The sequence below is a fragment of the Nerophis ophidion genome, linkage group LG04, assembly GCF_033978795.1.
Source record: "Nerophis ophidion isolate RoL-2023_Sa linkage group LG04, RoL_Noph_v1.0, whole genome shotgun sequence".
Taxonomy (NCBI): domain Eukaryota; kingdom Metazoa; phylum Chordata; class Actinopteri; order Syngnathiformes; family Syngnathidae; genus Nerophis; species Nerophis ophidion.
The window spans coordinates 64122119-64135595 of record NC_084614.1 but is presented as its reverse complement, the minus strand read 5'-3'; the positions used below and the strand labels follow the sequence as shown (position 1 = coordinate 64135595).

General features: G+C 42.8%; 1 protein-coding gene across 8 annotated transcripts in view; it reads right to left on the bottom strand.

The window, feature by feature from the left end:
* uimc1 (ubiquitin interaction motif containing 1) overlaps positions 1-13104 on the bottom strand; it is a 33504-nt gene extending 20400 nt beyond the window's left edge. Inside the window, exons 1-7 of one of the 8 annotated variants that reach the window (XM_061898786.1) lie at positions 12785-13104; positions 11524-11615; positions 10221-10342; positions 10063-10147; positions 7461-7579; positions 7263-7392; positions 6989-7137 (exon numbers count right to left, since the gene is read on the bottom strand). In XM_061898786.1, the coding sequence (XP_061754770.1) occupies positions 6989-7137; positions 7263-7392; positions 7461-7579; positions 10063-10147; positions 10221-10328 (591 nt within the window). In that variant the 5' untranslated portion in view covers positions 10329-10342; positions 11524-11615; positions 12785-13104. The remainder of the gene's footprint in view (positions 1-6988; positions 7138-7262; positions 7393-7460; positions 7580-10062; positions 10148-10220; positions 10343-11523; positions 11616-12784) is intronic. The other 7 variants (XM_061898785.1, XM_061898778.1, XM_061898779.1 and 4 more) reach the window with 7 other exon arrangements.
* Positions 13105-13477: the final 373 nt, after the last annotated feature.

The following is a 13477-nucleotide window of genomic DNA, read 5'->3' as shown; positions in this document are numbered from 1 at the left end:
CTTGCCACCGAGGAGCTTTTTAACTACCTCAGCGACCTCAGCCCCAGAAATAGGAGAGTCCACCACAGACTCCCCAGGCACTGCTTCCTCATAGGAAGACGTGTTGGTGGGATTTTTGAAATACATAAGATCGTGTATTGTACCTCTGAATGCACTCGTCTGTCGTAGATTGGTGTGAGAGGAGCCGAGTCGGAGGTGGGAGGCTTCGATAGTTGATTTGAGGCAGCATTTGTGACGATGTTTGACTTCAGCTTGAAGGCAGACCCCAGTGAAAAATTACTTCTCCGTAAACTCACTTTACTTAGATGTCTTGCCGATTTCGCGTGGTCAAAGAGTGCCACCTTTCCCCGAGAGCCATAGTTCACAATGTCCTTGCAATATAAGCACTGAGCACGTCCCGGTTCATCGCACTTAGCAATGAAATCGCTGATCAGTTTGTCTACTTCTACGATATTGTTGTTAATCTTCACCTTCAGTTTGATAGATATATCGAGCCATGCCCAGTTCCACTTGTTTCTCACGTCCTTATTGAAATCTTTCGCTAATGAAGCATTCTTATCTTGAAGAAGCTTAACCATGTCTGAAACTGTTTTGTCAATAAAGAAATGTGTTAATTGAGAGCTACTGCGTTTTCTTTCCAGATTAGTCGCCGATAAACACAACCAATATAAACAGAATATGAGTTCAGAAACGCTCACAATAATTGAGGATCAGGGACTAGATATTGTCGGCAAACGACGCGTGCAGACGTATATAACGGGCAATGTCATTGGTGCAGACGCCTGTAACGGGCAATGTCATTGGCGCAGACGCCTATAACGGGCAATGTCAATGTCATTGGTGCAGACGCCTGTAACGGGCAATGTCATTGGCGCAGACGCCTATAACGGGCAATGTCATTGGTTGATGTCGTCAGCTGACAGTAGAGCTAGCCAATCTGGTGCCTTCACACATTAGCATTATATTATATGACCCTGGCAGTGCTAAAATCGGCGGAATTCCGTGGCTCCGCGGAAAATTCCCATCCCTGAAACCAAAAGTAGTGAAACAAAAATGAATATTATCAAAAACAGTATCAATATTAGTTAAAATTTCAGGATAGCAGTGATTAAAAATCCCTAATTGACATTATCATAAGACATTTATAAAAAAAAAAAAAAAAAAGTGGCTTACACTTGCATCGCATCTCATAAGCTTGACAACACACTGTGTTCAATGTTTTCACAAAGATAAAAAAAGTCATATTTTTGGTTTGTTTAATAGTTTAAAAAAATACATTATTGCAATCAGTTGATTAAAATTGTCCTTTACATTTATAAAAGCTTTTTAAAAAAATTCTACTACTCTGCTCAGCAGACTGGGGTAGATCCTGCTGAAATCCTATGTATTGAATGAATACAGAATCGTCTTGAATCGAAAAAATATAGTTTTTGAATCGAAAATCGCGTTGAATCGAAAAACATCGATATATTATCGAATCGCGACCCCGAGAATAGATATTGAATCGAATCGTGGGACACCCAAAGATTTGCTGCCCTATAAAACAGCCTTCTTTCATATTTGTAAGATCGCTAAAATGTGTCCCATTTTGTCCACCATTGACGCTGTAATCATTATTCATACGTTCATTACGTCTCTTCTCGATTACTGAAACCTAATATTTTCAGGTCTCCCTATGTCTAGCATTAAAAGATCACAGTTGGTACAAAATGCTACTGCTACAATTTTCACAAGAACAAGGAAGTTTGATCAAATTACGCCTATCCTGGCTCACCCGCACTGGCTTCCTGTGCACTTAAGGTGTGACTTTAAGGTTTTAATACATACGTAGAAAACACTAAACTGGGTAGATCCATCCTATCTTGCTGATTGTATTGTACCATATGTATGCAAGATATCTGCGTTTAAAGAACACCGGCATATTAATGATACCCAGAGCCTAAAAAAAGTCTGTGGTCCTTAGAGCATTTTCTATTCGGGCTCCAGTATTCTGGAATGCCCTATGAGTTAAAGATGCTATCTCAGTAGAGACATTTAAGTCCCATCTTAAAACTCATTGGTATACTCAAGCCTTTATGTAATGTATACCCCTTTTTAGAACCGTTGATCTGCTGTCTCCCTTTTCTGCTCTGCCCCCCTCTACTGCGTGGAGAAGTTATCAAGTGACAACAGATTAGCCTATATGGATGAGGCGCCAGTTGTTCAAAGTTGAGACCCAGGATGGACCACTCCTCTTTGCATCAGTTGGTGACGAGGCCGCGCAGCTGAATTATCTCCACTTGTCTACTATGGACTAGACCGGGTCCTGGGCAATTATTTGGACTCTGGGGCCAAATTTAGAGAAAAAGATGTGTCTTAGAAGGCTGGTATATCTGATTTTTAGGAACAATAATACAAAAACTCACAATAATGTCTGATTGAATGCCAAATATGTTTTGACAGACTACCTTGAAAAACGAAATGGAATTTGATTTTTTTTTACTGAAAATGACACCCAGAATGTACATGAAAATAAAGAATGTGGGATTTACAATATTAATTATGAACGATAAAACATGGAATATTGACAACTTGTGAACGTCACACTCCCTCTCGATCGTCATTATTTACAATCAAACGAAACACAAAACAAATGCAACACAGCGAAATATGAATGTGAAGAGTAAAATAAAGCCACCTACAATCTGATATACAGTATGTGATATATATCAGCTTTAGAACTTTGTTGTAAAAGTCTTCTTCCGCGTCTATCCCGGACACCCGCATTTCAGGCTGGCCGCTCTGGAAACACTCTGTGGAAGTGCTCCCCACCCACACTGCTTGGTGCCTCGTCTGAGCTGCTGTGACTTAGATTACCATGGACCACAAGGGAAACAAAGCTTTTGGCTTTTTGTGCCATCCATTTGCCTTTTTAAAGCATTACATGAATTCAATTATTTAAGATGTCAATAAACTTCTCCAGGGTTTCCCGCAGCGCTTTGTTGTTAAGGCGGCCGCCTTAACAACAAAGAACCACTGTCTAAAGTGTTTACAAGCTGCTCCACTGAGTTCTGTCTCTGCAGCACCCAGCATTGTCCCACCCACAGAACCATCTGATTGGTGACACGCAGAGTGGTAACAGCCAATCAGCAGTGCGTATTCAGGGCGCATGTAACAGCCAATCAGCAGGGCATATTCAGAGCGCATGGATTCAGTGCTCCTTCAATGGAGTGAGCAGAAAGGTAAGCACAATACAACGGACTCTCCCCACATTATAATAAACACTTCCAAGTCAACTACTAGTAACATCACTATGAGCCCATTGATGTTCTAGAAACATAAGCGGCAGCTCAGCTTTTTTCGCGTGGAGAGGGTCTCCAACTTCCGCTTCCTGGGAGTCCACCTGGCCAACGACCTATCCTGGAGCCCCAACACCACGGCTACCATCAAGAAGGCACACCAGAGACTGCACTTCCTGAGAATACTCAGGAACAACCACCTCTCTCAGGAACTGCTGGTGTCTTTCTACCGGTGCTCCATTGAGAGCATCCTGACCTACTGCATCTGTGTGTGGTTCAGCAGCTGCATGGTCGCAGAGAGAACGGCGCTCCAGAGGGTCATAAAGACCGCCCAGAAGATCATTGGATGCCCTCTGCCCTTTCTGGCTGACTTGTACAGCTCCCGCTGTCTCAGGAAAGCACAGAGCATCCTGAAAGACCCATTCCACCCCGGGCACTGCCACCTAGAACTGCTACCCTCAGGCAGACGCTATAAGGTGCTTAAAGCCGGCACAAATAGACTAAAAAACAACTTTTACCCAAGAGCCATAGTAGTATTAAACAGGCACTGAGTGAGCACAATGTGTCCATCATTTGTTTTTTTATTTTTTCGGACTATAATGTGCAATAATGTTATATGTATATATATTCATATGTATGCATATATGCATATGTGTGGATATGTATACATATATATAGATGCATCTCTTATTTCTATCATTTTTTACTATTTATATTACCAAATTGTATATGCACTTTAGGGGATCTGCTCCAATTTCGTTGTTCTTTGAACCTGTTCACTGCAATAATGACAATAAAAAACTCTATTCTCACTCCTTGAGGTGAAAGGCTAATTAGCTTTTAGCGTAACGTTAGCTCACTGTGCGGTGTGTGTGCGTGCGTGCGTTTGTGTTACGGACAGCAAAGCCCTGTCTGAGAGAAAGACAAGCATTGACCTACAGTGTGTTATTTCACTTTACATTTTTCTGTGTTGATTGAGCTGTGTTGAAGCAGCAAAAAAGGACATTATGTTAAATGAAGCGTTTCCTGAAGCTGTCTCTGATAGTTGATATAATAATGTAACGGCATCATAAAGCCGACATGATCTCCATGGTGTTCAGGGATGAATAGTCTCTCCTATTGCTATTGTACTATTTTTTCAGCTATAGTTACATTAATCATTAGTAATGTAGCAGCCTACTTTTGAATGGTAGGGTCCCTGCTATCACATGTTGATAAAATTAACATTTACAAAATAAAAATCAACTACAGGCTTCCCAAATGCTGTAATAAATTAAGCATGATGAGTTGAACACTTTTCAGCATGTGGCCCCACTTTTAACTATTTTTTTCAAATGATCATTGCAAACGCTTACTTAAAGTTATTAATTTGACTTTTTGAGTCATTATTTTAGTATCTCAGGTAACTAGGACTGTTTTGTTTTTACTTTACGGAAAAAATATCGAGATATACCGGTATATCATATATCGCCATTCAGCAAATGGAGTGGAAAACACAACCAAAATTTGTAGGCTTCTTCATGTGACAAAGCCTACTTCACCACAGTCTGTAGTCTATTGCCGCCAAGGCTGTGGTGGCAGCGACAGGGTGGAGACGTGATGGCGACAGGCCGAGTTACACTGATCCTTACAACCAACCCACCCACCCACCCACCTACCCCAATTCCCCGGACCCCTCCCCCTGGAGAGTCACCACCTAAACTAACACATTTTCTGGGGGAAACACTGTTCTCAATCAATCAATCAATCAATCAATCAATCAATCAAAACACAGTAACGAGTACATCATGGAAAAGCACAGATTCCAACCATTGAAATACTTTGTATAGTTCAAGTTTTCCCGTAATTTGAAAACATCACTGAACATCATAATGAGAGCTACAGTTTCCGTCTTAAAGTTCTAAAAAAAAAATTAAATAAATAAATGATAAATGGGTTGTACTTGTATAGCGCTTTTCTACCTTCAAGGTACTCAAAGCGCTTTGACACTACTTCCACATTTACCCATTCACACACACATTCACACACTGATGGAGGGAGCTGCCATGCAAGGCGCCAACCAGCACCCATCAGGAGCAAGGGTGAAGTGTCTTGCTCAGGACACAACGGACATGACGAGGTTGGTACTAGGTGGGATTTGAACCAGGGACCCTCGGGTTGCGCACGGCCACTCTTCCACTGCGCCACGCCGTCCCAATTATTTGGGAATGTCCGACGGGCCAGATTGAAAAGCTTAACGGGCCGCATATGGCCCCCGGGCCTTAATTCGCCCAGGCCTGGACTAAACCAACATTATTAACTGTATCCACTCGGCATCCATTGCACCAGTCGCCCACAGGGGGGAATTTCCCACATCTGTGGTCCCTTCCAGGGATTTTTGGTGTTCCCATTGGGTTGAGATTTTTCTTGCCCTGATGTGGGATATGAGACGAGGATGTTGTTGTGGCTTGTGATTAAGGGCTATACAAGTAAACATTTTAATTGTTTGATTGATTTGAGTTAAAATAAATGTATAATGAGGAAGTGCCATCAAACTGCTATGCAAAATGGTGCCCTGTAGTCACATGAGTGACTTTTGAACAATCATTGAGGAGATTGCTTGAAACCATGTTGTCCATACTGCTTTATATACACTCTGCATACTCAAGCCCTCCCTCCCTCCAGAGGGATAAGAGATAGAAAATGGATGGATGATTGTGCTATGGCTCCATCTTTTGGACGCGTTCGCTCACTGCAGGTGTTGCAGGTTGAAAATGTATTTCCTGTTTTATTGCCTTGAACCGAAAGTAAAATTGTCCATAGCGTTTCTGCTAGAAGGGATTCTTCATTTATCATTCCAAGCAATATTTATAAGTTACACAATTCAACTAAAACAATTTGTGCTACTAAATTGTCCCATGTGTAATGTCTGTAGGGGTGTGGAAGGGGGGGCGTGGTCCACGCGGCGCCTGTGGGCAGGGCGTGCGCAGGAGCCGGCTGGAAGCAGATGACAGGTGAGTGGATACCTCAGCTGGAACGAGTTATCTAATCACCTGTCTCTTTATTAGCAGCGCCGGTGACCGCAGAGGGGGGCTGAAAAGCCAGAAAGGGAAAACACGGCTGGGCTGAAAAAGCATACGAGCGGAAAGAAAGACTTCCAGAAAGAGAATTTGTAAACTTGGCGACCAGCATGACTGTGATTCATCGGTCCTAAAAGAACCCCACGGCACAAGACAGCCACAGAGGGTTTTCATGCATATTTGTAAGCACTTTCGTAATAGAATGAAGCTAACGTCATTAGCATTAGCCAATCCACTAACATGTCTACGAGCGTCTGTTATTATTATTAACTTACAATGGCATTCTTTTTGTATTGTTTCAGTTTCACAAATTCCTCAGTAAATTCACCAAAATGCCATGGTGGAGTTTTTGAGTCGTTAAGGTGATTGAAGAGCTCTCTTCCACAGCTAGTGGGTCCATGACAATGACTTATGTTGCGATTGATCATCCATTTTACTGCTGTGTTACAGACACCGTTTGGAAACAATTGAGATATGTAAATAAACATTTTCAAAGTACTTTTGTGAAAATAACTAATTTCACAACGTATTTACCTGGGCTTATAGCTTGGTGCGGCCAATATATAGAAAAATATTTCCTCCTTTAAATTTCAGTGGGTGTAGCTTATAACCCGGTGCGCTCTATAGTGTGTAGAATATGGTAAACGTTACCTGAGGTGAGTCCAAAAGCCCAGGCAATGACTCCGAGCTGCTGGGTGATGCCGGAGAGCAGATTTGGTGAGTTTGCGTCAACTCTGGCGGAGGGTTTTCTCCCATTTTCTTCTTTTTCTTGTAGTGACTTTGTCCTTTTCCTTTCATTTCTACAATTAAAATACCAATACATACATAGGTCAGGAGGTTTAACTGAACTTGGTGGCCTTATTCCTTGCACAGAAGCAAGCGGATGCACATACAAACCAAAGTAGAGGTTTTCTCCTCGACCCACCTTGGCTAAGGTTGGCCCCCGACTTGCAGAAATCTCCTGACGCTGTCACGTTGATGTTGGACTCTGCTGGAGAGCGCCAGGTCAGCGAGGAGTCTTCTTCCATCAGCATGCTCTGACTCTGGGAAAACATCTACGACAGTAAAAAAACTATTGATGTATTAAATGTGTACTAGAAAATGGATGGATGGATATACTCACACTTTCTTTGATAGCTTTCATCATGGCTTCTTCTTCCTGCTGCACTCTGCGAGCGCTGACGTTGGCTTCTTGAGCGCTTAGACGCAAAGCCAAGGCCATCATCTCCTCCTCTGTCATCTCTGAGCACAAAAAGTCAATCATAGGCCATTTAAAAAAAATTTTTTTTTTAGAAAGTATATTTACTGTCAAACAATATTTTTTTTAATCTTATTGATCATAAAGTTGCTGTAGATTAATTTCCAATAACAATATGAATTGTGTTTCATTTTACCAAAGCAAAACGTCTAAGAGTACTACACACGCAACACCTTTAACATGATGGTCAGAATAAACATTTGTCCACTAGGGGTGCAACGATTATTGGACATTGTCGACAAAAAATTGTCGCCGAAAATTATATTTGTCGACAATAACAGTGAAACATTTCCGTCCGTGAGTCCGTGACGCCACATGCAAAAACATTGCGGCATGATGTCGGACATCTCAAGGTAGGATGCGGTCTCAACTCAGTAAAAGTGTTAGCTTGTATCTTACTCGCTAGCTAACAAATGTACGTAAGACGTGTGTAAAAAATAACTTCAACTATCAATTTAGCGTAAGCCAGCCATCTAAAATGTGTCTACATCAGTTAAAGTACTTTTTAAAGCAGCGTAAATTTGCAATGCAATAAAAAAAAGGAGCAATCACAGACGCTAACGCACACACACAAAACACATAGACAGCCTTTAGGCACCAATGCGATGGTATCATAAGATTAAACATACAAACTATTGGATTCCTAAAACGTTAAGAATCAATCAATGACACAATTCTATACATTGAGTCTGTTAAGAGTTTTAAACCTGCCAGGAGTTAATCAATAGTCAATATACCAGTGTGCAGCTTTTAAAACACCATCCATCCATCCATCATCCACCCATCTTGTCCTGCTTATTCGAGGTCGGGTCGCGGGGGAAACAGCCTAAGCAGAGGAGCCGAGATTTCCCTCTCCCCAGCTACTTCCTCCAGCTCCTCCCGGGGGATCCTGAGGCGTTCCCAGGCCAGCCGCGACACATAGTCCACCTATCGTGTCCTGTGTCTTCCCCGTGGCCTCCTAATGGTCAGACATGCCCTAAAGACCACTCCAGGGAGGCGTTCGGGGCCGGACCACCTCAGCTTGCTCCTCTTGATGTGGAGGAGCAGCGGCTTTACTCTGAGCTCCTTCTGAATGACAGAGCTTCCCACCCTATCTGTAAGGGAGACCCCCATCACCCGATGGAGGAAACTCATCTCTACCGCTTGCACCCGTGATATTGTCCGTTCGGTCACAACCAAAAGCTCATGACCATAGGTGAGGATAGGAACGTAGATTGATCGGTAAATTTATAGCTTTGCCTTCTTCCTCAGCTCCTTCATCACCACGACGGAATGATAAAGTGTTTGCATCACTGCAGATGCCGCACTGCTTGGCCTGAAGGTACATGTCCGCTGCTTACGGAGACCCACAAGCCAAAAGGACCCGATAGGACTACTTCATCAGCTAGACAGGACCCTCAGGGCTATCAGCGAGGTCTGGGATTACTGCCACGACAAGCTCCAACCACCTTGCAGCCAGAGTTCGGATCGGCCGCCTCGACAATAGAGGCACGCAACATGGTCCACTCGGACTCAATGTCCAACGTCTCCCTTGTGACATGTTCAACGTTCTTCCGGAGGTGGGAATTGAAACTTTCTCTGACGGAACACTCTGCTAGACGTTCCCAGCAGACCCTCACAATGTGTTTGGGCCTGCCTGGTCTGACCGTCATCCTCCCCCACCATTGGAGCCTACTCACCAAGAGGTGGTGATCAGTACAAAAATCTGTCCCTCTCTTCACTCGTGTGGCCAAAACATGGGACTGCAATTCCGATGACAAACACAAAGTCGATCATTGAATTGCGGCCTAGGGGCATCTGGCACATTGTACATATGGATACCCTTATATTTGAACATGGTGTTTGTCAGGGATAATCTGTGACCAGCACAAAGGTCTAATAATAAAACAGCACTGGGGTTTGGATCTGGGTTGCCATTTCTCCCAAACACGCCTCTCAAGGTTTCACTGTTGTTGCCAATGTGAGCATTGAAGTTTCCAAGCAGAACAAGGGAATTACCTGGGAGAAAACTCTCCAGTACTTCCTCTAGTGAATACAAAAAAGGCGGGTAATCTGAACCGCTGTTTGGGGCGTAAGCCCAAACAACAGTCAGAGCCCGTCCCCCCACCATGAGGCGCAGGGAAGCTACCCTCTCGTCTACTGGGTAAAACTCCAACATACAGGCTCTGAGCCGCGGGGTAGAAAGTATTGTCACCCCTTCCCATGGCCTCTCACTGCTTGTAAGGCTAGAGTGGAAGAGAGTCCAGCCCCACTAGAGAGACCTTGTCCCGGAGGCCTTGCTGTGCCTAAAAAAGAGTCGGAGTAGATCCAGCCGCAACTCCTCTTCTTCGCGCACCAGTTAAGGCTCCTTTCTTATCAGCAACATGACGTTCCACGTCCCAAGAGCGACAAATGCTTGATTGATAAGGTTGATGCATTATTCTAAATCGAATAAAAGCAGGCATTATGTCTGTGTCAGTGAGTCTACCTTTAGGTTTGACTTTGTTTTTCCTTTCTTTTCGCCGTTTGTCTCTGGCGGAAAACGAAGGCAGAAGCGAAGTTGAGTTTTCATCCTGCAGCAACAAACAAACAAACAGCCATAAATAACAACCCATTTTAACAGTGCAACAATTTAGACTATCTTACCTTTTCCTCTCCATTATCAAAGGCTTCATCTTCCTGTGTGTCTTCATTCAACAACTGGCTTTCAGGGTCAATGCACCTGCTTGTGTTAGTTTGTTTCCTCTGAGGCATATTGCTCAGTTAAACTGTTATTTTGCAAAACAAACAAAGAAACAGAAACTTGACAACACTTCTCAATTAAAAAAATATTGCAGCATTTAGGTGTCATTGTCATTCCTGACTAATAAGTGAATAATAGGGATGTAACGGTATTGAAAATAAAGCGGTATTATAATCATCAAAATTATTACGTAATGTTTGACCGTATAGAACTAAAACTTTGTCCCCGTAGTTTTTTTCTGGCACTTTTGAAATGGCCGGTCTGAAAAGTAAACTACATCCCCCAACATTTCCTGCATAGAGCAAGTGTGAGGTCCATGTTCGGGAATTTGGAAAGAAGAGGGAAAGGATTTTTTCCCTGACATTTACTGAAATTTTTAACACAGTCGGTCCATAATTTCTTAAGATACAGTATGTTGCCAACAGACAGACAAAGCGTGGCGAAAATACAACCACTTTGGTCTGCGTACCGCACACCTCAGTTTCCAAGACAACACACAAATCAAGTAAAAAGTTGTGATGTTTTGACCCACATTTTTATTTCCATTAACATTCAACCAATCCATGGTTTGAATGAATTTGTTATCCATGTTTAAAGCAGGAAATACGCTGGACAGAAGAAAATAAATAAAAAAGTCTGCAGGGAACGTGCGTTCAATTACCGTACACTAAAACGTGTGTTTATTCTAAAACCTTTCTGCCACTTCATTTTAAAGGCCTACTGAAACCCACTACTACCCACCACGCAGTCTAATAGTTTATATATCAATGATGAAATATTAAGATTACAACACATGCCAATACGGCTTTTTTAGTTTACTAAATTGTAATTTTACATTTCCCAGGAGTTTCTTCTTGAAAACGTCGCGTAATGATGACGTGAACGCGTGACGTCACGGACTGTTAGGAAATATGAGCGCTGCACACACACAGAGCTAAAAGTCGTCTGCTTTAATCGCATAATTACACAGTATTTTGGAGATCTGTGTTGCTGAATCTTTTGCAATTTGTTCAATTAATATTGGAGAAGTCAAAGTACAAAGATGGAGTTGGGAAGCTTTAGCCTTTAGCCACACAAACACACAGTGATTCCTTGTTTAAAATTCCCGGAGTTGAAACTTTACTATGGATCACAGCGGTCAAGTGAACATGGATCCCGACCAGCAGGTTTCGGTGAGAAAAATTGTGGTAAAAAGTCGCTTCTTACCGGAGATCAGCTGAGCTTGCGCCGTCCAGAAAGCTGTCGTCGACTCCCCTGAGACACTGCGCGTCAAGACACCCGTGGACACACACCTACGACTATAAGGTACTGTTAAACTCACTAAAACACTAGCAACACAATAGAAAGATAAGGGATTTCCCAGAATTATCCTAGTAAATGTGTCTAAAAACATCTGAATTCGTCCCAATGCAATCGCGTTTTTTTTTTTCTAGTCTGTCCTCAAACACAAATTTTTCATCTTCGCTCAAATTAATGGGGAACTTGTAGTTTTCTCGGTCCGAATAGCTCTTTTTATTGGAGGCTCCCATTAAAAACAATGAAGATGTGAGGAGCCATCAACGGGTGACGTCATCGTCTGCGACTTCTGGTAAAGGCAAGGCTTTTCTGTTAGCGACCAAAAGTTGCAAACTTTATCATGGATGATCTCTACTAAATCCTTTCAGTAAAAATATGGCAATATCGCGAAATGATCAAGTATGACACATAGAATGGACCTGCTATCCCTGTTTAAATAAGAAAATCTAATTTCAGTAGGCCTTTAAGTCTTTTTATTTGAAGGGGGTTGACATAGACAATATCGGGATAATATTGTTCCATGAATGTTGTATGTCTGTGTTGGCCCTGTGATGAAGAGGCGACTTGTCCAGGGTGTACCCCGCCTATTGCCCGAAAGCAGCTAAGATAGGCTCCAGCGACCCCCCGCGACCCCGAAAGGGACAATCGGTAGAAATAGTATGGATGGATGAGATTTTGTAACAATAACATCTCTAGAAAGAACTGGTCATTGTGCCCATAACCAACCAATCTGAAAATAAAAAATATCCGCACAAAATACGAAAATAAAATCTAGTCATCAGTATAAATTGACTGTGAACCGAGTTAGGTGACTAAAAAGAAACGACACTAATGTATGTTAAGTAACACGCACGCTGTGACAGAACATGAGAACAACATACTTGAAGGACGTCAACAGTACGAAGACAACTATTTGGGAATGTAAATCCTTGCCAACTGTTCAAGCGGCCCGATGGTCATTTATTACAAGGCTTTTGTACGAGTATATTACTATATAACTCTACTGGGTTAACGCGCATATCAAAAACATGTACATAGTTAACATGGGAGAGCTACTAAAAGCGTGCTATAGTCGCAGTATCCCGAGTAAGGCTGGGAGCATAAAGACAGCATCGGCTGCTACCAACACATGAAGTTGACCAAGCTAACAAACAACAAGACCCAAACTTACATCAAAATGGAGTTTACCTTGATGTCCTGCTCTTCTTGCCATCAAAGTGCAACAGACAAAGGGACTTGCGCACCTTTGGTAACAAGGCGAATTGGCGGTACACACTCGGCAAGTACTAGGCACGGGAATTGTGCCCTAGCTATATCCACACAATTACACCAGGCAGGAACACGCGCTGTTAACTTAAGTTAATTGAGCCGAAAATCACTCACGGCGGAGTTTTTGCCTCACTTTCGCGGCGCCATGTTTGTTTCGCTCAGCGTGGTCACGTGACAACAACGTCAGCGCGCCTATGTGACGACGCCTTCAAAGACAGTCGGAGAAACAACTCTTCGTCTGGGAATCGAAGTCCCATGTCCAATGTGTTAATGAGGCTGTTTGTCTTTCAGTGGGGCTGGAACTCTGCGTGCTGCATGCACAACTGGTTGGGCATCTTCTTTCAATTGTATTTTATATGTGAAGGGCAAAACACCAAAACCCTTGAAAACATCTTAAAAGTTCTGAACACTTTTTTCCATAGAGTCATTTGTTGGGATAATGCTTTACACCATGGGTGTCAAACTCTGGCCCGCGGCCCAAATCTGGCCCACTGTGTAATTTGACGTGGCCCTTGAGGCAATATCAATTTAGCATTAGAGCTGGCCCGCCGGTGTTATACAGCGTCGGTGCCGCTGTAACACCGCTTTCACCGCT